This window comes from Primulina eburnea, chromosome 6 (assembly GCF_022965805.1).
Source record: "Primulina eburnea isolate SZY01 chromosome 6, ASM2296580v1, whole genome shotgun sequence".
NCBI lineage: Eukaryota > Viridiplantae > Streptophyta > Magnoliopsida > Lamiales > Gesneriaceae > Primulina > Primulina eburnea.
In genome coordinates, this window is record NC_133106.1 from 4,053,029 (window position 1) to 4,076,288 (window position 23,260).

General features: G+C 36.1%; 2 protein-coding genes across 5 annotated transcripts; both read left to right on the forward strand.

Moving 5' to 3' along the window:
- The first annotated feature begins 13,137 nt into the window (after positions 1 to 13,137).
- On the forward strand, positions 13,138 to 14,490 carry LOC140833311 (uncharacterized). Its single transcript, XM_073197686.1, has 2 exons — positions 13,138 to 13,749; positions 13,857 to 14,490. The coding sequence occupies exons 1-2, from the start codon at positions 13,161 to 13,163 to the stop codon at positions 13,883 to 13,885; spliced, it is 618 nt and encodes a 205-aa protein (XP_073053787.1). The 5' UTR covers positions 13,138 to 13,160; the 3' UTR covers positions 13,886 to 14,490.
- Positions 14,491 to 19,829: 5,339 nt separating this feature from the next.
- On the forward strand, positions 19,830 to 22,388 carry LOC140833312 (uncharacterized). Of its 4 annotated transcripts, none has more exons than XM_073197688.1 (5): positions 19,830 to 20,005; positions 21,021 to 21,300; positions 21,390 to 21,653; positions 21,758 to 21,877; positions 21,972 to 22,388. In XM_073197688.1, exons 2-5 carry the CDS (start codon positions 21,298 to 21,300, stop codon positions 22,257 to 22,259), a joined length of 675 nt encoding a protein of 224 aa, XP_073053789.1. In that variant the 5' UTR covers positions 19,830 to 20,005; positions 21,021 to 21,297; the 3' UTR covers positions 22,260 to 22,388. The 4 variants fall into 4 exon arrangements, with proteins under 4 accessions (XP_073053789.1, XP_073053788.1, XP_073053790.1 ...); XM_073197687.1 differs by having other exon boundaries at positions 21,455 to 21,653; XM_073197689.1 differs by having other exon boundaries at positions 21,471 to 21,653.
- The last annotated feature ends 872 nt before the right edge of the window (positions 22,389 to 23,260 follow it).

Genomic DNA, 23,260 nt, shown 5'->3' on the forward strand with positions numbered 1-23,260 from the left:
TCCAGTCCCGGTCTACTGTGACAACACGCGTGCCGTAGCACAAGCGAAGGAACCGAGGTCTCATCAGCGATCCAAGCATAAACCGATGAAGTTCCACATAATCCGGGAGATTTTGGGAAGAGGAGACATTTTGGTAGAGAGATTCGCCTCCGCAGATAACGTTGCTGATACACTGACGAAGCCCCTGCCAGGACCGTTGTTTGAGAAGCATCGCAAAGCAATGGGTCTAAAATCTATGGGTATTTGGCTATAGAGCAAGTGGGAGATTGTTAGAGTCGACAAGCCAACTTGTTGCTTGGGCTTTATTGACTCTAATGTAAAACAATCTTTATTTTAATAATATTTTACGGTTTTATTCGATTATGGCATTATACTTTATCTGTATACCCATGCAAGCTGCATAGATAAAGTCCTTGAATATACAATAGGTACCATGAGGTCTGCGTCTCAACGTAAGATCATGAAACTCATTAGGAAGTGTACCGTATATTCTAAACAAGTTCCTAGTCGAATCAGCTGCCTAAAACAAGGATAAAGGTCGCTCGAGCTCGAGACTAGCATCTGTGGTGTAAACGCCATGTTTCATTGGCAAGGGCATGGAGATGTCCATTCACACAGATGGATGATCATATGATGATGTACTGAACAACCCTCCCTCAGAATATCCAAGTGGTTCCCACTAATCGAGTAGAATAGTTCGCAGTTATGGTTGTACACCATTAGTCCTTTGACCCGGGACAATGTAGGGGCTACACGTACTAGCATGCACTTTGATCCGTTTACCGACTCCATCGAGGGTCATTAGGTGGGAAGGTTGGGTGTAGTTTATAAATACGTAGGAGCAAATGCATTGTATTCGGGGATTCACCGTTCGCCTACGGTGAAGATATCCTATGTGATCTGATGAGTTAATAGTGCAAGGAGTCTCTGGCCAGAGCAAGAAATGTGCTTTAGGGAAAGGTGTTTTCCTAGTTGCACATGCCATGCCACTATTAGTACTCAAAGATAAATCACATAGTTATCGAATTCATACGCAACTCTCGATATACCTATGGTTGTAGATTCGATCGGGATATATGTGTTGAAGGGACCGTACTGTACGCTAACCATGACTAAAGGTTCTTGCAGGCACTATCAGTGATACCTAGGTGATCATGGGGCGATGCTACTAGACGCTCTTACCATGATCCGATGGGTGCAATCAGAAGTGAGTTCTGACATTCTTGATCAAGGAGTTGATGAAAAGAATGAGGCTAACTAGGGTAAACTCGAATAAGAATAAATGTTATTCTGAATCACATGGAGATGTGAACCCACGACTAGTTGTATCCCTGAACCATTGAGGGTCACACAAGTATCGGATTCTGTGTTCCCGTTGAGATAGTCAAATTTCAAGGAGTTGGAATTTGGCGACTATAGTTTGATGGAGATCAACATGAAGCTTATAAAGGAGTTTATGAACTGATTCCATATGATGGAAGAAGTGGAAGTTAGCATGATTGCTAAATAAGGAAGGAGAGTAGAACTGCCTGTTTTGTGAAGGAGTTCACTAAAACTGGCAGCTGCCAAATATGGTAACTGCCATATATGGTAAGTTCTAAATTTGTCAAATGAAAATTTTGATCTTCGAAATTTTCAATTTTCATTATATGAATAAGATTTGTAACCTTGGTACATTGGCGCTTTCGGATTGTCGATCGGGGTTATAATGAGTTCGAAATCATTTATTTAGTGAATTAAGAATTTACTAATTAAATGGTTGTGTTAGTAGTAGTGACTACAAACATGCACAAATTCCCATAAATATTCTAGAGGAGTCTAGAATTAACTTAACTAAGGAGTTAGTTTATAAATTAAATAATAGTTATTTATTTAATATACATATACATGTATATATTTTATATGGTGATATAAAATATGTGTATTTTATATTATTATGTCATGTATTATTAAAGGCTAATAGATACATCATATATATATATAATATGGGAGTTTAAATAAAATGAAATTATTAGAGTCCTTGTGGATTAGGAGTCTCACTTTATATATATACTACTAAGACTCATAATAAACTAACCTAGTTTTTGCACACAAAAGAAAATCAAATCTCTCCTCCCTAATAAGATACTCACGGCCACTTTGTGAAAAATTTAAGAAAATTGTTGGTTTTTTGGTTTCTTCCACGCCGCGCTATACCAACTCCGAATTTTGGAAATTTGGAGGCAACAGTCTCAACGCAAAATCGTTTGTGATTTCTAGTGCAATCCAAGCGAGGAACATAGTTTTCGATCGTGGACCTAATTAGACGGTCAAAGGAGGCAAGCCGTTCGTAGGGATTTACAAGAAGGGCTATATCCGCCTCAAACGGAATAGTTTGGAGTCCAACGTTTAGAACGCAAATGTATAATTCTTAAAACACCCTATGAATGTTTTTACACACGACGCCCAAGAAAAAAATATTTTAAACTTCCGCTGCGTCTTGGGTGCGAGAATACGATGCCCTAACAGCTCCTCAGTATACAGCTCAAACAGAATGGAAGAATTTGGAATATTGACCACCATTTAAAACAATTATGCATACATCAGCTAATGTGACTTATCTATGAAGTGCAATCATAAATTAAGGTGATTGTTGTTTATCCTGACATTAAATTTTTCATTTTGATTCATAATATTTGCTATGGGTTATTTCTTTCTCACAATAGTTTCTATAAAGTGGCTTGGATAATCATCCTCATAAATATGACGCACTAACAAGCTGGATCTTAATGAATGATTTTGAAAATGTTTAAGGTATATTCTCTTTCTTCGTAGCATGATAAAAGTCCGAATCCTCTGATTCCACGAAAGGGTCAAAATCTGTAACCCAATATTTCACCGAAATTCAAGATTTGTGGCAGGAGTTTGACCTTTTTCTTGATGATCAGCCCACCTGTGTTACGTGCAGCACCAAATACTAATATTAAAGTGTTTTTTATTTTTTGGTAGACCTTAAGTGGAACCTGAACGATGTTCGTGCCAGGATTGTTGCCCATGATCCTTTTCCCTCTCCCGAAGATGCATTTGCAGAAGTTCGATGTGAAGAAGTTCGCTGTAAGGTGATGCTTACTGATGATATCTATCCACCTCAATCAGCCCCTGAAGCATCGGCCTTAATGTCCAACAAACAGCCTGAACAAGGACCATAATCAAGCAGATGTCCTTGGTGCGAACACTGTAACAAACCAAGCCATACAAGAGACAAAATATCTACAGTAAACCAGCTAATTGGCAACCTTGAAAAAAATCTGATGGCCAAGGATTTCACACTCAATGCAGCCGAGAAAACACTAGTCCAACGGGTGTCTCTACCCCATTTAGCAAATAGCAGATTGCTCAGATTGAGGAATACAACAGGCTTACTGCTCAAGGTCGATAAATCCTCAATCCAGCTCCACCATCGGGTCATGCAGAGTTAGTTAATTTGGTAAAATTCCTTGGTCTTCATTTACTCCCATTACAGACCCTTGGATCATTGATTCAAGTCCTCAGATCATATGACATGTGATTCTCGTTTATTTTGTTCATATTTTCCTTGTTCTCGTCGAACCACTGTGAAAATTGTTGATGGGTCTTTAACTCTTGTTTCTAGCATTGACAATATCCAATTATCTCCACATATTACGCTCAAATATACTTTTCATGTCTCTGGTTTGAAATGAAATTTGATATCTGAAAGCAAAATCACACTTGATAATAATTGTACCACTGTAATGTCAATTTCAGGACCTATCTTCAGGGATGACAATTGACAATGCTAGGATTCATGATGGACTCTGCTACTTTGACGATACTTCATTAGACAGTCCACTGTCCTTGATGTCCCTTGTTACTTCTGCTTATCCCACTAGTGATGGGAAAATAATTTCATGGCATTTCAAACTTGGCCATCCTAGTTTTTCATATTTAAAGCGTCTGTATCCATCTTTGTTTAGTAATAAAACTCCCAATTCATTCCAATGTGAAGTTTGTAAGTTAGATAAGCATGATCGTTCTTCTTTTTCTCCTACCCATATACTCTTTCTGTACCATTTTACTTTAGGGGGGGTCATCACAAATCTCCACTTCCCATGAAAAAAAATGGTTTCTCACTTTCATTGATGATCATACTGAAAGGGGATCGGTTACGGTGACCGGAAGCGCAACGGAAGTTTAAAAATCGAATTTTTAAGTGAAAATTTCGGCCACCCCATTTCTTTGTGCAACAAATACAAAAACACACATAATGACATTCATAGGGTGTTTGAGAGATATACCTATCAATCTTTAAAAGATTGATTGTGGCTCCAACTTTGTTGTCAAACAACAAAGCTCTTGAAAGGCATGAAGAAATCTACAAGCTTCCTCCTCCTTGAATCTTTCCTTCAAATTAGGCCCACCACCAACTAGGTAGATCCCCTCATATTTTGCACTAGAAAAATATGAGGATTTTTCAAAAAGAAGTGTGTATATTCTTCAACAAATTGAAGAACAAAAATGGAGAAAATTTTGGGAGAGAAAAAAATGCCATGAAGTTTCGGCCAAGAGGATTCTAGGAGGGAAGGAGAATGAGTTAATTCCATGTCTTGGTTGTGAGAAAAGCAAAAAAGCAAAAGGTGCATGCCTTGCATTATTTTAATAAAAAGTAATCTCCAACCCTTCACCTCCCATGCATGCATATAATATAGTTTTTTATCAAATAAAAAACCATGGACTAAATTTAATTATCTCAAACATATTTGAGACAAATTAAACATTACTTGAATTTACACAAGTCCCACTAGTTTAAATAATTATTTTAATTGAGCTCTACAAGACTCAATATTATTTAATTAATCCAACACTTGAATTAATTTAATTATTTGGACTCTACTAGGCCCACTAGTGTTTAATTAATTCAACACTTGAATTAATTTAATTTAGTCCATAATAATGTTTATGAAAATCACAATTTTCAAATACATTATTCACTTGGCCAAATTTTAATCTAGGAACACTTCCATAAATTAAAATTTATATTTCTCTCATAGAAGTCATACTTCTATTTTTCTTTACACTTATAAACTAATTTATAAGTCGTTCAACACATTGAACTAATTTCTCCTTTATAGAAGTCATACTTCTAATTTTCCTTACGCTTATAAACTCCTTTATAAGCCGTTCAACACATTGAACTATTTTTACTTCTCAACGGGATCTAGAAAGCTAGTACTTGTGTGGCCCTCAATGGTTCATTGATACAACTAGCCGTGGGTTCACATCTCCATGTGATTCGGACTAAACATGTCCTTATTCGAGCATACCCCAATTGCTCCATTCTTACTTATCAACTCCTTGATAATAAGAATGTCAGAACTCAAGTCTGATAGTACCCAACCAATCATGTTAAACGCCTAGCAGCATCGCTTACGTGATTCCCTAGGTATCACATGATAGTGCCTGCAAGAACCATTCAATTATGGTTAGCGTACAGTACGGTCCCTTCAACTCATATATCCCGATCGATTCGACAACCATTGGTTTATCGAGAGTTGTCAATGAATCGATACTATGTGTCATGTCGTAGTTGCATCGATGGTGTAATCTATGAAACCCTTTCATAATTACCACCATACTCTGGCCAGAGATTTCGATCTACATACACATGATAACACATAGGATATCCATACCCGAAGGTAAGCGGTGAATCCCCGACTACAATGCATCGACTCCTATGTGTTTCGACAGAACACCCAACCTTGCCACCTGATGACCCTTAAGAGTCGGTAAACAAGTCAAAGTGTAATTCTAGCACATAGAGTCTCAATGTTGTCCCGGGTCATAAGGACTAATTCTGTACAACCATAAACTAGGACATTTCCACTCGATAAGTGAGAACCACTTGGAAAGTCCTTTTATGGAGGGTTGTTCAGTGCACTCTACAAGGAGCACCTATCTGCATGTTCGGACATCACAATGTCCCCTACCAATGAAACATGGTACTCACATCGCAGATACTAGTCTCGAACTCTAGCGGCCTATATCCTTCTTAGTGGCGGCTGAATCGACTAGGAACCTTTTAGAATATACAGTATTACAAATATGAGTTTCATGATACTCATCATATGAGCATCTCATATTCTTTCTACTATTTGTATATTCAAGGGCTTTATCTATGCAACTAGCATGGGTATACAGATAAAGATGTGCCATAATAATAATCTCAAACATTATTAAAATAAAGATTGCTTATACATAGAGTTTCATTGTGAACACTCGGCCAACACTTGGCTCGACGGGCACCTACTCTAACACATACATAGTGATGGATCGGTTCGGACACCTTTGAAGGTGCTTCAAACACAATATTCTCAATAAGCTACAATAGCTCGTGTTCTAAGAATGTAAATACCGATGAATTATATCAAGTTTGGTTTTAAAACAAGCAGAAAATACTCGAAATAATCCTTCGTTAAGAAATCTAATCATGTAAAGCTTTTAACTTGTGTAAACCGATTAACTGATATAAGGGAGATCAGTTCAGTTATGGTGAGAACTGAACTGATAACAGCTCGAACTGATCAAATCAGTTTGAAAATAATAGTTAAACAGTTAAGTACACAAGATATGTTTATGGATATTCGAAGACTTCAACTGCTCATACGTCACCCCTTCTACTTCCTCGGGTATGATACACAAGAAGATTTTGATTTATACAACACATTGTACAAACCCACTCAGCTTAGGACTTACTTTAATGCTTAACTGAACTCCTAGTCTAGAATGTAGACAACACCTTCCAGCCAACACTTGTTTAACGTCTGTGTGTCAAAGACTACATACACAAATTTTACGTCTTTGGGCCAGACTCATTCAACTGATTTTTTAAGCTCTACTCTCTGATATATGTGAGTGATAATGTGTAAGTGTGTGTGAGAACTGAACGAATATATCGAGAAGGTGTTCTCACACACTGGGAAAAAAGAGCTTCTATACTAAGCTGACAACACATTGAAGTGTTCCCTCACAACTAGGTTGATTAATTCTTGTAGGCTGATAAGGCTTTTTGCGTGCCCTTCTTCTTCACACACTCTTATTGTTCTATTTTCTTCATTGATCTTCATCTTCTATTTATAGGCATGAAGTTTGATCGTACTGTGAGACTCAATTATTGTATATGTTGCATTTTGAATCCGTTCCTTGGTATTTTTCTTGTACTTTTCGACAACCATTCTGGAACATTTTGGCTTTAAACTCTGATGCAACGTCTATTATTGTCCTTTGACTGGACAATTTATTTTGTACCTTTGTACACATAAAGATTCCATTGAATAGGCTTGTCGTGTTCTGCAACTGATTAGTTCTAACTGATGCTCAGAACTGGTCATCTGAATTGATCTTCAGTTGCGCTGGTGAAATCCGTTGACTCGTCAGTTAAACAGATTTCACTCTTTCAGTTGAACTGGTCAGTTGGGCTCTTCATCAGCTGTTCAGGCTTCTGAAGATCTTCTGCTGAACCACTTATCAGCTGAACAATCAGTTGAACTGGTTCAGTTCGATTAGTCAGTTGGTACTTTCAGTTTGCATTCTTCGATAGCTTCAGTTACGTTCAGCTAACTACACACTTAGGTAAGTTCATTAGTAACAAAATAATAAGTTTTGTTAACATCAAATCAAGCAAGATTGCGAACATGAAATGTTCCAATACATGATTACATGGGTTTATTTCTCTCATGCCTTCTCATGGTTCGATATTCTGGTGTCCTAGGCGTAGAGGGTTTATCTTTTCTGTGACAAATCTGAAACTAGCCAAACATTTAAAGCCTTTCACAAGATGGTACAAAACCCAATTCCAAACCAATATCCGCACTCTTCGCACTGATAATGGAAATGTATATTTTAGCTCCATCTTGGGAAACTATTTGTTGGAACAAAAAATTATACACCAAAGTTCATGTGTAGATACTCCTCAACAAAATGAAGTTGCTGAAAGGAAGAATCGTCACCTCTTGGAAGTAGCTCGTTCTCTCATGTTTACCATGAACGTCCCAAAATATTTTTGGTGGATGCCATTTTTACACTCCTTTCTCAAACACCTCTATCTCTCCTCCAAAACACATTTCCCCATCTTTCTCGCTCTCACAACCGACCTTTAAAAACATTTGGATGCACAACTTTTTTACATGTTCACGCTCATCATCGCAGTAAACTTGAACCTCGAGCTTTAAAAACCGTTCCTCGGGTACTCTCCAACTCAGAAAGGTTATCATTGTTATTGTCCTCGCATAAAAAAAACATATGTTTTGTACGATGTAACCTTTTTCGAAGACACTCCCTATTTTTCCTCAATTTCACTTCAGGGGGGAATAATCCTATTCATGATGAAGCCCGTTGTTATCGGGACTCTTCGCCTACAACAGTTATTCCCACAGTAAATTCTTTGTGTGATCACCCTCAAAAACCCATGATATTTCCACTTCAAACAATGATACCACTCCAAATCACAATGGAGAATCAGAAACAGGTAGAGTTTCAAGGAGTCATCGTGAAATTCGAGTCTGCTCAAGAAGAGCCAGACCTCAAACTAAAAAAGAACCTGTGAATCCTAGTTACAACCATGAAGAGGAACCAGTGGTAGATCCTCAGCTTATAGACAAATCAGGTATTGTTCTTGATCTTGACGTACCAATTACTGTAAGAAGAGGTCAAAAGATCATATACCAAGCATCCTATCTCCAAGTTTGTGTCATATTCTCATCTCTTAGCTTCCTTTCGTGCTTTTACCTAAAAAATATCCAATATATTGATTCCCAGGTCTATCACGGAGGCATTATCCATCCTTGAGTGAAAACTGCATTATCGAAGAAATGCGCTCCTTGAAACAAAACAACACCTAGAACTTCGTAGAATTACCTCCAGAAAAAAATGTTGTGGGCTGCAAATGGACCTTCATAGTCAAGTATAAATCATATGTTTTGTTGAAAGTCGTAAAGCATGTTTGGTAGCCAAAAGCTTCACTCAGACATATGAGATTTATTGTAATGAGAATTTCGTGCTTACCAAAGTGAATATTTTTATAATACTTTTATGCCTGGCGGCAACATTGAATGGCCACTGCATCAACTTGATATAAAGAATGCATTTCTAAATGAGTTTATATGAATCAACCACCCGGATTTGAAGAACTAAGGGTAAAAACCATGTGTAAGCTCAAATAATCACTCTATGGGTTGAAATAGTCTACTTGTGCCTGGTTTGACTGATTCTCCAAAGCAATCAAAGAGCTTGGATACGTTCAAGAACAAGCCGATCACACCCTCTTTATCAAACACTCTACAACGGGAAGCATTACCATTCTTATAGTCTATGTATATGTCATCATTCTAACTGGAAATGACGGTGAAGAAATGGAGAAAATCAAGATGATGGCAAGAGAAATTGAAATTAAAGATCTCGGAGCCCTAGAGTATTTCTTGGGAATGGAAAATTGCTAGAAGAAAACAGGGTATCTCAGTTTCCAAAGAAAATACACCTTAGATATTCTACAAGAAACATGTATATTGGGATGCAAACCAAGCAAAACCCCATTTGAATTAGGAGATAAAGCAAAATTTATTGAATGAAGACTAGTTGACAAAGGAAGCTATCAATGCCTAGTGGGAAAACTCATTTATCCCTCACACACTCGTCTTGATATTGCCTTTGTAGTAAGCTTAGTAAGCCAATACATGCATTCATCATGTCAAGGTAACCTCAATGCAGTATATGGAATCTTGAGATACTTGAAGCAAACTCCTGCGAAACGATTACTCTTTGCAAAGACTAATGATCAAAGTGTGAAGGCTTTCACCGATTCGGAATGGGTCGGCTCCATCAATGATCCAAAGTCACCCTCTAAGTATTGTACAGTGATATGGGGGAATTCACTAACATGACGAAGAAAAAAAAAGTCGGTTGTCACAAAAAACAGTGCTGAAGCTGAATATAAGGCTATGGCTCAAGAGTATGCAAACTAATCTGGATAAAAAAAAGGTATTCAGTTTGAAGGTCCTATGAAACTGTATTGTGATAATAAATAAAAAATTAGCATAACTCACAATCATGTTCACCATGACCGAACCAAGCATGTGGAAGTGGATCAACACTTCATTAGGGAAAAAGTGGACAAAAACACCTTTTGTATTGAATGTGTGCCTACATCCCACCAACTTGCAGGTCTTCTTACAAAGGGATTAACTGAACAAACTCTTGAGTTTCTTATTGGCAAACTAGGTCTCATCAACATCTATAGTCAAGTTTGAGGATGAGTGCAGAAAATATTTTCATGATTTTGATTGTCAATTTTTTTTAAATATCAATTGAGATAAGATTAAAAGATTTGATACGATATTTTATTCTTTTAGAATGATAGGATAATATTTTCTTGTTTCCTTAATTTATGGGATTGCTTCCTTACGTAATCTATAAATGATGTAACATCATATTCATCAATAATATGCAGAATTCATTGTCTTCCTCTGTGTTTTATGGAGATTTAAATATTTTTATAAGTATAAAAGTATCATTTTCAAGTGTAAAAAACATGTAAAGTAAAAGTTATCTGAGATAGAACCTGATGCCTGAGCAGTGAGTTATAGTTGTTCCCACGGGAAGAACCACAGGTAAGAGTACCTGGGCTGTAGCGCGGGTTCTAATTTTTTTTTTAAATTATGTATTAAGTTAAACTAAATGACATTCTAGCCCGTGGACATATCCATAAATAAAAGAAGCCCAACGATCTTGACTTGGATCTATTTATTCAGCTTCTTGAGACTATTCTAAAGGATGAAAACATTCTAGAGACGAAATTGGAATTAGATTTGTCTTGTTCCCAATCACTCGAATCCTCAACCTTAAACCAATTTGCTCAAATACACTCACTACAAGAAAAATGCTTTTCCGCAGCACATCATTAATCGTGTGCATTAAAAGCACGCTGCGAATATTACTTTTAATGGTGTGCACCAAATGTGTTGTTAATATTATTGCACTTGACAGAAATAACAGCGTGTATTAAAAGCAATATCTGCAACGTGAATTTATGTGTGCTGTTAATATTATATACTATTCGCAATGTGCATTTATGTGTGCTGTTAATAACCTATGCAATAACGGTGTGCATCAAAAGCACGCTGCGGATACTAATATTATATACTATCCGCAGCGTGCAATTATGTGCGCTGTTAATAACCTATGCAATTATACTGATATTACACAACACAACACGAGAGAGAGAGAGTGAAACCTGTTAGAATTTTGGGGCCATAAATGTAATTATAAATGTTTATATGTCATCAATTAAATAAGTCATAAACTTATGTGGTCTAATTTGGAATAAGAATTGACTTGAGGACTTAAATGTCATGATATTTAAGTGTGGATACCATATATGATATTTCTGATTTGTTGAGGGACCAAATTAGAAATAGTGAAGTTTGTTTTAATTATAAAATGGGTTATGGTCCCAATTTTGCAGGTATCGTTCTGTTTCCCATCAACAGAACTCTTTGGTTTTTGGAAGAAAACTGCAAGATTGAAGATCATCACCGAAAATCGACTGCAAACTCATGGATTCCGGTACGCTTCCGCAATTATGATTAATATATATGTTATTTCTTGAGAATTGAATAGTATTTGGGAATTGTGTGTTGAAATATGAAAATTTGGGAATTGTGTGTTGAAATATGAAACCCAATTGATTTCTTCAATTGGTATCAGAGCCATCTATTTCAAATTCTTAAGAAATAGTTCGATTAATTCTTACGAATTCGGGAATGTTCATTTTTTTTGTTTTCGAAATTGAATTTCTGCGTCGTCGGTCGAATGACAAGTATGGTTGAAATTTATTCAAACTTTTGGATATATTCATGATTATCGGTTAATGGCATGATTAGTGATAACAAAATTGGTTTTTTGTTTTCCTTCCAAATGTTATGTTCGAATCGGTACTCCTCTGGTATATATATATATTTTTTTTGGAAATGATAACCTGTTTTGTTTCCACAATTTCATGATTTCAATTTTTTGAGTTTTCGGTCCAATCAATATTGTTTTGTTCCCACAATTTCATGAGTTTTGATTTTTCGGTCCAATCAATCCATTTCGTTAAGAGTATTTCATGTTCTAAATTTTTGCATTAAAGATCTTATCATGATTAATGGGTTTCGGTGAGAACAAAAATAAATAAAAAAATTCTTGTGAAATTAAATCGGTTATTGACACGATTTTATGATAAAAAATTTTGTTTTCCTTCAAAATGAAATTGAATCGGTGTGTCGGTTGGAAAATCATTGGTTTGATTGTTTGACTTCAATTCCAAATTTTCTGATTACGGTTTTGTGATAACCGCCCTTATTTATCACAAATGGTTTAAAATATATTGCTTAATTATTTGTGTAATATTTCATGGTATTTGATTAAACTTTTGTTCGGTTGAATATCATGGTTCTTTTATATTTAATTTTTTCACATAAATTAGGTTTCAATTATATGTCACCAAAGTGATTTACTATAATTGTAATTTAATTTTTATTTGAAGTATTAAGATATATTTTTAAGTTTTTTTAAATAAAGTGCAAATGAGTATATTTATATGAGTGTTAATCGACCCAAAGGAAGATTTATACTTGACAAAATGATTCATTTGCTTGTGATAATAAACATGTAACAATTATAAGGTTTTAGTTGTTTATTTTTGTGAAAATAATAAATCTATCCAAAGATAGGTTTCTTGTTTGTCATACAATATTGTTAATGTTTGATTATTGCAACAAGAGTACCCCTTGCATATAATATTATTGTCCAAAGATTTTAATATTGATATTGCACTAGGTATCTTGAGATGGGATTTGCCATTTATTTTAATTTCTTTGAGATGAGCATGTTAATTATGTTATTATTTTTATGTTCTCTTTTCAGCAAAAGTTGCTACTATATCTGCTAATCTAAGTTCAGTGCCGATCCTTAATGGGACAAATTTTAAGGATTGGAAGGAGAACATTCTTATTGTTCTTGGCTGCATGGATCTAGATCTTGCGATCAGGACAGAGCTACCTGCCGCTCTTACGGATTCTAGTTCTTCTGAACAAAGGTCTATATGTGAGAGGTGGGATCGCTCTAACCGCATGAGTCTTATGATCATCAAACGCGGCATACCTGAGGCTTTTAGAGGTGCGGTGTCCGACAGTGTCACCAAAGCTAAGGATTTTCTCGATGAGATTGAGAAGCGCTTTGCCAAAAGCGATAAGGCGGAAACAAGCACGATTCTGAAGAGCTTGATTTTCATGAAGTATAAAGGCAAGGGAAATATCCGAGAATATATTATGGAAATGTCCCACCTTGCATCGCAGTTGAAGGCATTTAATCTTGAATTGTCGGAAGACATGCTTGTTCATTTAGTGTTGATTTCTCTTCCAAACCAATTTAGTCAGTTCAAGATCAGTTATAACTGTCAAAAGGAGAAATGGTCTCTTAATGAGCTCATTTCTTATTGTGTTCAAGAGGAAGAGAGATTGAAGCAAGACAAGACTGAAAGTGCACATTATGCAAGTACCTCTAAAGACAAGGGCAAGAAAAGAATGAATGAGGCTGTTATAGGTCCATATGCAAAGAAAAAAAAGCAAGATAAGGATAAGAAAGGTTGTTTCTTCTGTGATAAGGATGATCATGTCAAGAAAGATTGTCCTAAGTACCATGCATGGCGTGCAAAGAAAGGTACATTTTCAAGTTTGGTATGTCATGAAGTAAATTTAGCTTCAGTACCAAGAAACACTTGGTGGTTAGATTCCGGTGCTACTAATAATATAAGTGTTTCAATGCAGGGTTGCCTGAGCTACCGAAAGCCAAATGATGCTGAAAGATGCATTTATGTAGGTGATGGCAAGTCGGTCGAAGTGGAAGCAATAGGGCATTTTAGATTGTTGTTAAGTACTGGTTATTATTTGGACTTAATAGATACTTTTGTTGTACCGTCGTTTAGACGGAATTTAATTTCTGTGTCTAGTTTGGACAAATTAGGATATTGTTGTTCATTTGGAAACAATATGTTTAGGTTATCTATTAATTCTAATATTGTTGGAACCGGTTCACTTATAATTTATGACGGTCTATATATGCTTGAAACAAATGCTTCTTATATTGAAACCCTAAATGTGGAATCACGTGGTACTAAGCGTAAATTTAATAATGAAAACTCTGGTGCATTATGGCACAAGCGATTAGGACACATCTCTAGAAATAGAGTTGAACGACTTGTATCAGATGGAATTTTGAACTCCATTGATTTTACAGACTTAAACAATTGTGTCGAATGCATCAAAGGCAAACAGACGAAAAGAAAGAAAGAGGGTGCATATAGAGCCACCGAAATATTGGAATTGATACATACTGATATTTGTGGACCATTTCCAACACCTTCTTGGAATGGTCAACAATATTTTGTATCATTCATTGATGATTACTGTTGGAACTTTTCAAGTTCGCAATCTTTGCTTAATTTTGATGCTAACAAAACTTGTTATTTTGTTTCTAATAATCTACCTTAGTGTGCAGTAAGCTGGAACTGAAATAATCAGTTACGAGCCAAAACTAAAGCTGTCGAGGAATGCTAACTGAAGACGTCCAACTGATCGCGTAAACTGAAAACAGTAGAACTGAAGTGCCAACTGAAAGACTAGTTCAACTGAATGTCCAGCTGATGAGCAGTTCAGCAGAAGACCTTCAGAAGCCCGGCCAGCTGATGAAGTGTTCAACTGATGAAGAGCCCAGCTGACCAGTTCAACTGAAAGAGTGAAATCAGTTCAACTGATTTCACCAGCCCAACAGAAGACCAGTTCAACTGACCAGTTGAAAGCATCAGTCAGAGTCAATCAGTTGCAGATCAAGACAAGCTTAATAATGGAATCCAGCTAAGCACGAAGGTACAAAAGCTATTGTACTACCACAGTACAATAAGAGACGTTGCATCAGAGCTTAAAGCCAAAAGTTCCGGAAAGATGTCGAGGAACAAATTCAAAATGCAACGGACACATTATTGAGTCTTACTGTACGGTCAGCCAAACGCCTATAAATAGAAGCTGAAGTTCAGTGAAGACTAACACTGAGAAAAACGAGAACAGAGAACAAGGGCACGCTTATTACATATCAGCTTGTTAGAAGCAATCAGCCCAGAGGGAACACTTCATTGTATTATCAGCTTAGATTAGAAGCCTTTTTCCCTCAGTGTGTGAGAACACTTTCGGGTAGTGTTCATTGATCAGTTCTCACACACACACACACACTCACTCATCATCTCAGATTCCGTCTTGCACACAGACGTAAAACATGTGTATGTAGTCTTTCTCACATAGACGTTAAAGAAGTGTTGACTGGAAGGTGATGCCTTCAGTTTAGAACTAGGAGTTCAGTTAGGCAGTGGGTAAGTCCTAAGCTGGGTGGGTTTGTACAAAGGTTTGTATAAATCAAAGTCTTCTAGTGTATCCTACCCGAGGAGGTAGAAGGGGTGACGTAGGAGCAGTTGAAGTCTCCGAACATCCATAAACATATCTTGTGTTTTGTTTTCAGTCTAACTGTTTAACTGTGTTGTTCTTAATTGTTTCATCAGTCCAGCTGATATCAGTTCAGATCTGTCCATAACCGAACTGATATAAGCTCTAACTGACTTCTTTTCTTCAGTTAACCAGTTGCACAAGATATATAAAATTGATCAGTTTGTTTTCTTAACGAAGGATTATTTTGAGTGTCTTCCGCTTAGTTGTTTAACCAAACTCGATCTAATTCATCGGTGTATTTATTCTTAGAACACGAGCTATTGCAGCTCATTGGTAGATTAGTCAGAAGGGTCAACGACTGATGCACAGCTTCGTAACTGATGTTCAGTCGGGGCCCCCATAACCGATCCTGACAATTACTCTAGATATGCATACTTATTTCTTATCCATGAAAAATCACAGACATTGGACGTTTTCAAGTCATTCAAGACTGAAGTTGAGAATCAACTCGACAAAAGAATTAAGAAAGTCAGATCTGATCGTGTTGGTGAATACTACGGTAGAAATGACGGTTCAGGGGAACAACGTCCAGGACCTTTTGCTCAATACCTAGAGGAATGTGGAATCGTCCCGCAGTACACCATGCCAGGCTCACCAAGCATGAATGGTGTAGCTGAACGACGAAATAGGACTCTTAAGGATATGGTAAGGAGTATGATCAGTCATTCAACTTTACCAGAGTCACTCTGGGGAGAAGCATTAAAAACAGCAACTTACATTCTAAATAGAGTACCAACTAAAGCAGCTATTAAAACACCTTATGAGCTTTGGACAGGGCGAAAGCCAAGTCTAAAACATTTTCATATTTGGGGATGTCCAGCTGAGGCTAGACCATATCGACCATATGAAAAGAAACTGGACTCCAGAACAGTCAGTAGCTACTTTATTGGGTATTCTGAGCGATCAAGGGGCTATAAATTTTATGATCCCAAAGTAAAGAATATATTTGAGACGGGAACTGCAGTATTTTTTGAGGATATTGAGTTTGGGGGGAAGAATAAAGTAACAGACTTTGTGTTCGAGGAGGAATGTGTTCCAACTACTCTTCAAGAGGAAATAGTTCATATTCCTATGATTGATACTGATAATGTTGTAATTGATCAGGATGTGATACAAGAACAACAAGACATTGTCAATCAAGTCCCAATCGAACAAACTCAACAACCTCAAGAACCAGCGTCTGAAGAACAAGTGTCTTTACGGAGGTCCACTAGAGAAAGGAAGAGCGCTATTCCGGATGATTACATAGTGCTACTCCAAGAACATGAGGAAAATGATGGTATGGCTGAGAATGATCCAATCAACGTTCGTCAAGCCATGCAAGATTCAAATTCTCAAAAGTGGGCCGAAGCAATGAGTGAAGAGTATAAGTCAATGCAAGACAATAAAGTTTGGGAACTTGTCCCATTACCAGAAGGTGTGAAACCCATTGGTTGTAAGTGGATCTTCAAAACCAAACGGGATTCAAAAGGTAATGTGGAAAGGTACAAAGCACGTCTTGTAGCTAAAGGCTATACTCAAAAGTATGGGATTGACTTTAAAGAGACCTTCTCTCCAGTTTCATCGAAGGACTCTTTTAGGACAATCATGGCACTTGTTGCACACTTTGATATGGAACTTCATTAGATGGATGTCAAGACAGCTTTTCTCAATGGTGACATTGAGGAAACAATCTATATGGTGCAACCAGAACACTTTGTATTGGGAAATCCAAAGAATATGGTTTGCAAACTTAAGAAGTCCATCTATGGGTTAAAGCAAGCTTCTCGTCAATGGTACCACAAGTTTCATCAAGTAATTATCTCATTTGGTTTTGAGGTAAATGTAGTAGATGATTGTGTGTATCATAAGTTCAGTGGGAGTAAACATATATTTCTGGTCTTATATGTGGATGACATTTTGCTTGCCACAAACGATATAGGCATGTTGAACGATACCAAGAAATTTCTCTCTAGACATTTTGAAATGAAAGATCTTGGTAACGCCTCCTTTGTACTAGGAATCCAAATACATCGAGATCGTTCTCGAGGTATTCTTGGATTATCGCAAAAGAGCTATATCGATAAGGTACTTAAAAGATTTGGCATGCAAGATTGTAAGCCAGGTAATACCCCTGTTGCTAAAGGAGATAAGTTTAGCCTTAAACAGTGCCCTAAAGGAAGCCTCGAGATTCAAGAAATGCAAAAGATTCCCTATGCTTCGGCTGTAGGAAGTCTTATGTATGCTCAAGTTTGTACGCGTCCAGATATTGCGTATATTGTCGGAGTGTTGGGCAGATATTTAAGCAACCCAGGAATGGATCACTGGAAAGCAGCCAAAAGAGTAATGAGATATCTAAAGAGAACTTGTAATTACATGCTCACATATAAGAGGTCGAATAATCTTGAGATCATGGGATATTCGGACTCCGATTTCGCGGGATGCCAAGATAGCATGAGATCCACTTCAGGCTATGTATTTCTATTGGCTGGCGGAGCTATCTCTTGGAGAAGTGCCAAACAAGCACTAACAGCTTCTTCCACCATGGCGGCTGAATTTATAGCATGTTACGAGGCATCTAATCATGCAATATGGTTGAAGAATTTTGTCATTGGGCTGCGTATTCTAGAAGAGGTTGAAAGACCATTGAAATTGTTTTGTGACAATAGATCAGCTGTATTGTATTCCAACAATAATAGGAGCTCGACAAAAGCGAAGCACATCGACATCAAGTTCCTTGTTGTGAAAGAAAGAGTACAAAGTGGACAAATTTCGATAGAACACATAGGCACAAACTCCATGATAGCAGATCCTTTTACGAAAGGTTTGCCACCTAATGTTTTCCATGAGCACACCACTCATATGGGTGTTATTCAGTTTGATGAAGTCTAGATCTAGTGGGAGTTTGTACTATACATTTTATGTTTAGTTCTGTTGTTCAAACTTATGTATTTGGATATTTTCTGATCAGAAATAAAGTTCATTGTTTACTTTACACTTTGTCTAACTGAAGTTAAGGTTTTGATCTCACTTTGGTAAAGAAGGACCAGTTGAAAATTGACATGAATAGATCACCTTGCATGTAATTTTCATGCCACACATTCATGATTGATCTATGTCATTTGATTGTATTGATATGTGTGATCATTGATGGTTCAGTTGTGATAGATACAACAAAGACTGCATTGATCCTATGTCGATATAATTAATGGACGAGATTGTTTAAGAAGTCTTATTGTTGTGATGACAAAAGTTTTGAGCTCATTAAGTTTAACACATTTATAAGTTTACACATATGGTCCAGTGGGAGATTGTTAGAATTTTGGGGCCATAAATGTAATTATAAATGTTTATATGCATCAATTAAATAAGTCATAAACTTCTGTGGTCTAATTTGGAATAAGAGTTGACTTGAGGACTTAAATGTCATGATATTTAAGTGTGGATACCATATATGATATTTCTGATTTGTTGAGGGACCAAATTAGAAATAGTGAAGTTTGTTTTAATTGTAAAATGGGTTATGGTCCCAATTTTGCAGAACAACGTATCGTTCTGTTTCCCATCAACAGAACTCTTTGGTTTTTGGAAGAAAACTGCAAGATTGAAGATCATCACCGAAAATCGACTGCAAACTCATGGATTCCGGTACGCTTCCGCAATTATGATTAATATATATGTTATTTCTTGAGAATTGAATAGTATTTGGGAATTGTGTGTTGAAATATGAAACCCAATTGATTTCTTCAAAACCCAAAATCCTCATCTCTTAACCCTTCCCCTCCTCCCGTTAGTGTTCTGCGTCCCGACTCCAGCAACCGATGCGTGATGTCCGGCCACCGGAGATTGGAGCGCAGTAGCTAGCAACCATAGTGTAAGGTAGTATTTATCTATTATCAATGAAATTTATATAATAAGGTTTACAGATGTAGTTATTTTTATAGGTGGTTCATTAATCTACGATGACATACACCGAGATATATTTAAAATAAATAAATAAATAAATATGACTATTCCAGAAACGTTTTTAGGTTGCTAGATGATAAAGCTAATTTGAACAAAAACTTTTGGAATATGTGAACATTGATATTTTGGCAAATCAAGCCAAATATCGAGGTGAAGCTTATGTTTTATTTATTATTGTTCCAAAAAGAATTATTATAATTATTCGTACAAAACATGCAGATTTTTTTTAAAGAAATAAAGCTTATATTTTATTTTTAATTGTTTTCAAAAAGAATTATTATATTTATTCCTATCAAAGATGCAGATGAATATTATAAGCGCCAAATCCCAAATCTCGCGCTCAATCCTCCCTTTTCTCTCCTTCAGCCGCGTGATAACTTTCTTTTCATCTACAATCCTTCCTTAATTTTTTTTTACAGTCAGAATTGTGAAAGATTTGTGCCACGGTTCAGATTTACACGACGCTTCCATCTCCGGTAAGTTCCAAATCCGTGGTACTTGATTTCATTGATTTGTAGGAGTCACGGTTTGTTGTGAATTGGGTCACATTTGTTGTGAATTCAAGTCAATTATCGATTGAACTGTGGAACACATGGTCATAGCTGAGTCACAATTGAATTGGGTCACGGTTTGTGGTGAATTGGGTCTCGGTTTCTTTTTTCCATTCTTGATTGGATTGTTCGATTTGGATCACAATTTTAGTGGTGACAACTCCTTCGGGCAGGTCACCGAAATTATTATTTTTTCCCAGTTTTTTTGTTGTGGGTATTTTGTGCTAAGTCACTGTAAATGTTCCAATCTAGTACGGGCATTTAAAACAATTGATGATAACTGTCATTTAGAATTTCTTGCTATCATGCTTTGGTATATTAATTAGGGGTTTGCCTGAGTTTGTAGGTTTCGTATAGCATAGACCTATGAGTGCTTGATTGTTTATTGTTTCCAATCAAACGTTAATTTACCTTAAAATGCAATCAAGTTATTGTTTCCAAACTTTAAAAAAGAGAAGGAGCGGAGAGCATCTTAGACCAAACTTTGGATTATTTCTGCTGATGTTCTTTGTTTCTTGAGTAAAATGTTCTAATTTTACTATCGCCTCATCACTATTTAACTAGACGGGAATATGCAGTAATAGCCTCTCATTTGTTCCTCGCATTTGAATTTTCGATTGTTAATCTTTTCCTGTATTTTTCTTGAAGGGTATTTGTATTGTGATGCAATTGCAGTACGTTCAAAGGAGATTGATACAAAATTCATATATCAACATCCCAATGGCTAATTGTTTAATCTGGGACTATTTTTTTTTTTTTTGAAAAAAAATGATGAAATTTGAATTACTTTACCATTATTAAACAATTCTTTTTGCTACAAAACAAGGCATCCTATTTGACTGGAGATAAGAAGTTGGCTCCTGTTTTTTCCCTTTGCCTTGAATTACTTTGCCAATATTAAAATATTCTTTTAATTTGAAGTCATATATTTGTATGTTAGAGTTCTGGTTATTTACGAAATGGATAAAGCATGGATTCATCTGCCTTCAAGGCTTGTACCCGAATATGAAGAAGGGGTTCAAAAATTTATCGCACAAACTAGGAACTATGCCAAAACACGAGAAGTAATCCTATGTCCTTGCAAACGTTGCAAAAATAAGAAGTATATGAAATTTGACGAAGTGTATGATCACGTAATTATTAATGGGTTCGATCCTTCTTAAACGATCTGGGTCTTCCATGGTGAAACTTATACTCCACAAGTTGTTGAAGAGAAAATGGTAATAAATCTATGATATCTTTGTTATTTGCAGAAAGTTAGAAAAATTTGTTATTTACTCAAAAAATATATCTTTGTTATATTTTTAAGAGAGAAATAGAAGAACGTACACCCGAATCTCTAAATACAACTAACATTGCCGATGATGCAATTAGCCTTGTATTTGACAAGGAAGCTCGAGGTAGAGTGCGTGGGATGGGCTTTGGAGTTACACCATCGAAAGTTGGTGCTTGTATTCAACAAAAAGGAACTATTAAACAACTTCAAAGTATGATGGATAACTTTCAACAAGAAATGCAAGAAATGAGGTCCATATTTCTCAGAAGTATGAGGCAACAAAATGATCAAGAACAGGTTAGTATTTAACCAATATTAGATGAAATAAGTTAAGTATGTACAATTAAATTCTTGGATTTACATTGTGACATTAATTGACATAATTTTTGTGTCAAAATTAGGTTGCTAGTGGTGGCATTAGTAGTCGCATTGAGAATGATATTGGCAGTAGTAGTGATATCAATGGTGCAAAAAAAATTGGTAATGTTAATAATATTATACAAAATGTAGCAATTGTTCAGGTAAATATCTTTAAATTGTATTACTTCTAAACCAAATTTGTTGCTTAAGTAAAATGAAATAATTAATAATCTTTTATTGTTTAATTATATGCAGACAAAATTTAAGAATGTGAATACCGAAAGTATCCATGATAATACTAAATGTAAGTTACTTCATTGGTGTGGTGATGAAGTTGTTGCAGAAGGTCGAGTTGCATCAACAGATCCAAAAGCAAAAGTGCATCACATTCCTCTTGGAGGGTCTTGCTGGAAAGTTTGGGTTGATAAAGTTTTGGTGGAGAAGGTAGACTTGATACGACCAAATGATGAAATGCTTTATCTCGACGATGCAATAGGTAGCACAGTCGCATGGATGTCTGAACTTATAGTTTTGTCTGACTGATATAGATTCTACTGATTGGAAATATTTACATTTTTTTTGGATAACAATCATGTTACTAAGTGAACTATTGTTATGTTTTTAAATTTTTCTTCTCTTATTAGAAAATGAATAATAGACATTATTCCTCTTGGATGATCATGTTATGATAATTATTTGTGTTTAAATTTTTACGTTTCACTTTTATTTCATGATATTAATGAATTATTAACAAAACGATTTGCAAGTCGTGAATAAACCTTAATGAAACGTGTAGCACTCATCGTGAATAACTTAATACAAACACCTCAATAGAACGCATCTCGCATGTCATAAAAAATCTTAATACAAACCCCTCATGAGCAGCATATACTTTTTGTTGTGAATAACTTTAACTGCAGCGTGCAAATTGCATGTTGTGAATGATCTGAATATAAACATCAATAACAGTGCACGTTGCCCGCCGTGAATAATACTAAATGCGTCGTGTATTGCGCGCCGTGGTAAACTACTAATGACAGCATGCATAGAACGCCACAAATAATACGAATCGCAGCGCGCATTGCACGCCGCCAAAATTATTATGTGCCGCGCGCGATACACGCCGTTGTTATCTTCGAACTTTCAACAGCTTATAGTTGTGCAGGGTGCATTGTACGCAGCGAATAGCATATATGGGCGCCGGGAAAACCCATATTTGTTGTAGTGACTCATTATATATTTATACAAAGTTGGGTCAAATCCTCACCTCAAATCTTATGTTTTTTTCGAGTTTTGAAATCAATTCAAGGTATCATTTCAATCAATCCCAATTTATAAATGCATCAGTATTCATTTTTGAGCTGACCTCGTCTTATTCTATTTGAACTCATAGTTTTGCCAGAAGCTTGCTTCACTTGCATCATTTCCTACTTATACTTAGCTGTGGTTTGGAACCAAAAGAATATTTTAAATGGTTCGACATTGACAAGATTTATACTATCGCTTAAGAAAGAGCACCTCATGGAATATGAAATGCATCATTT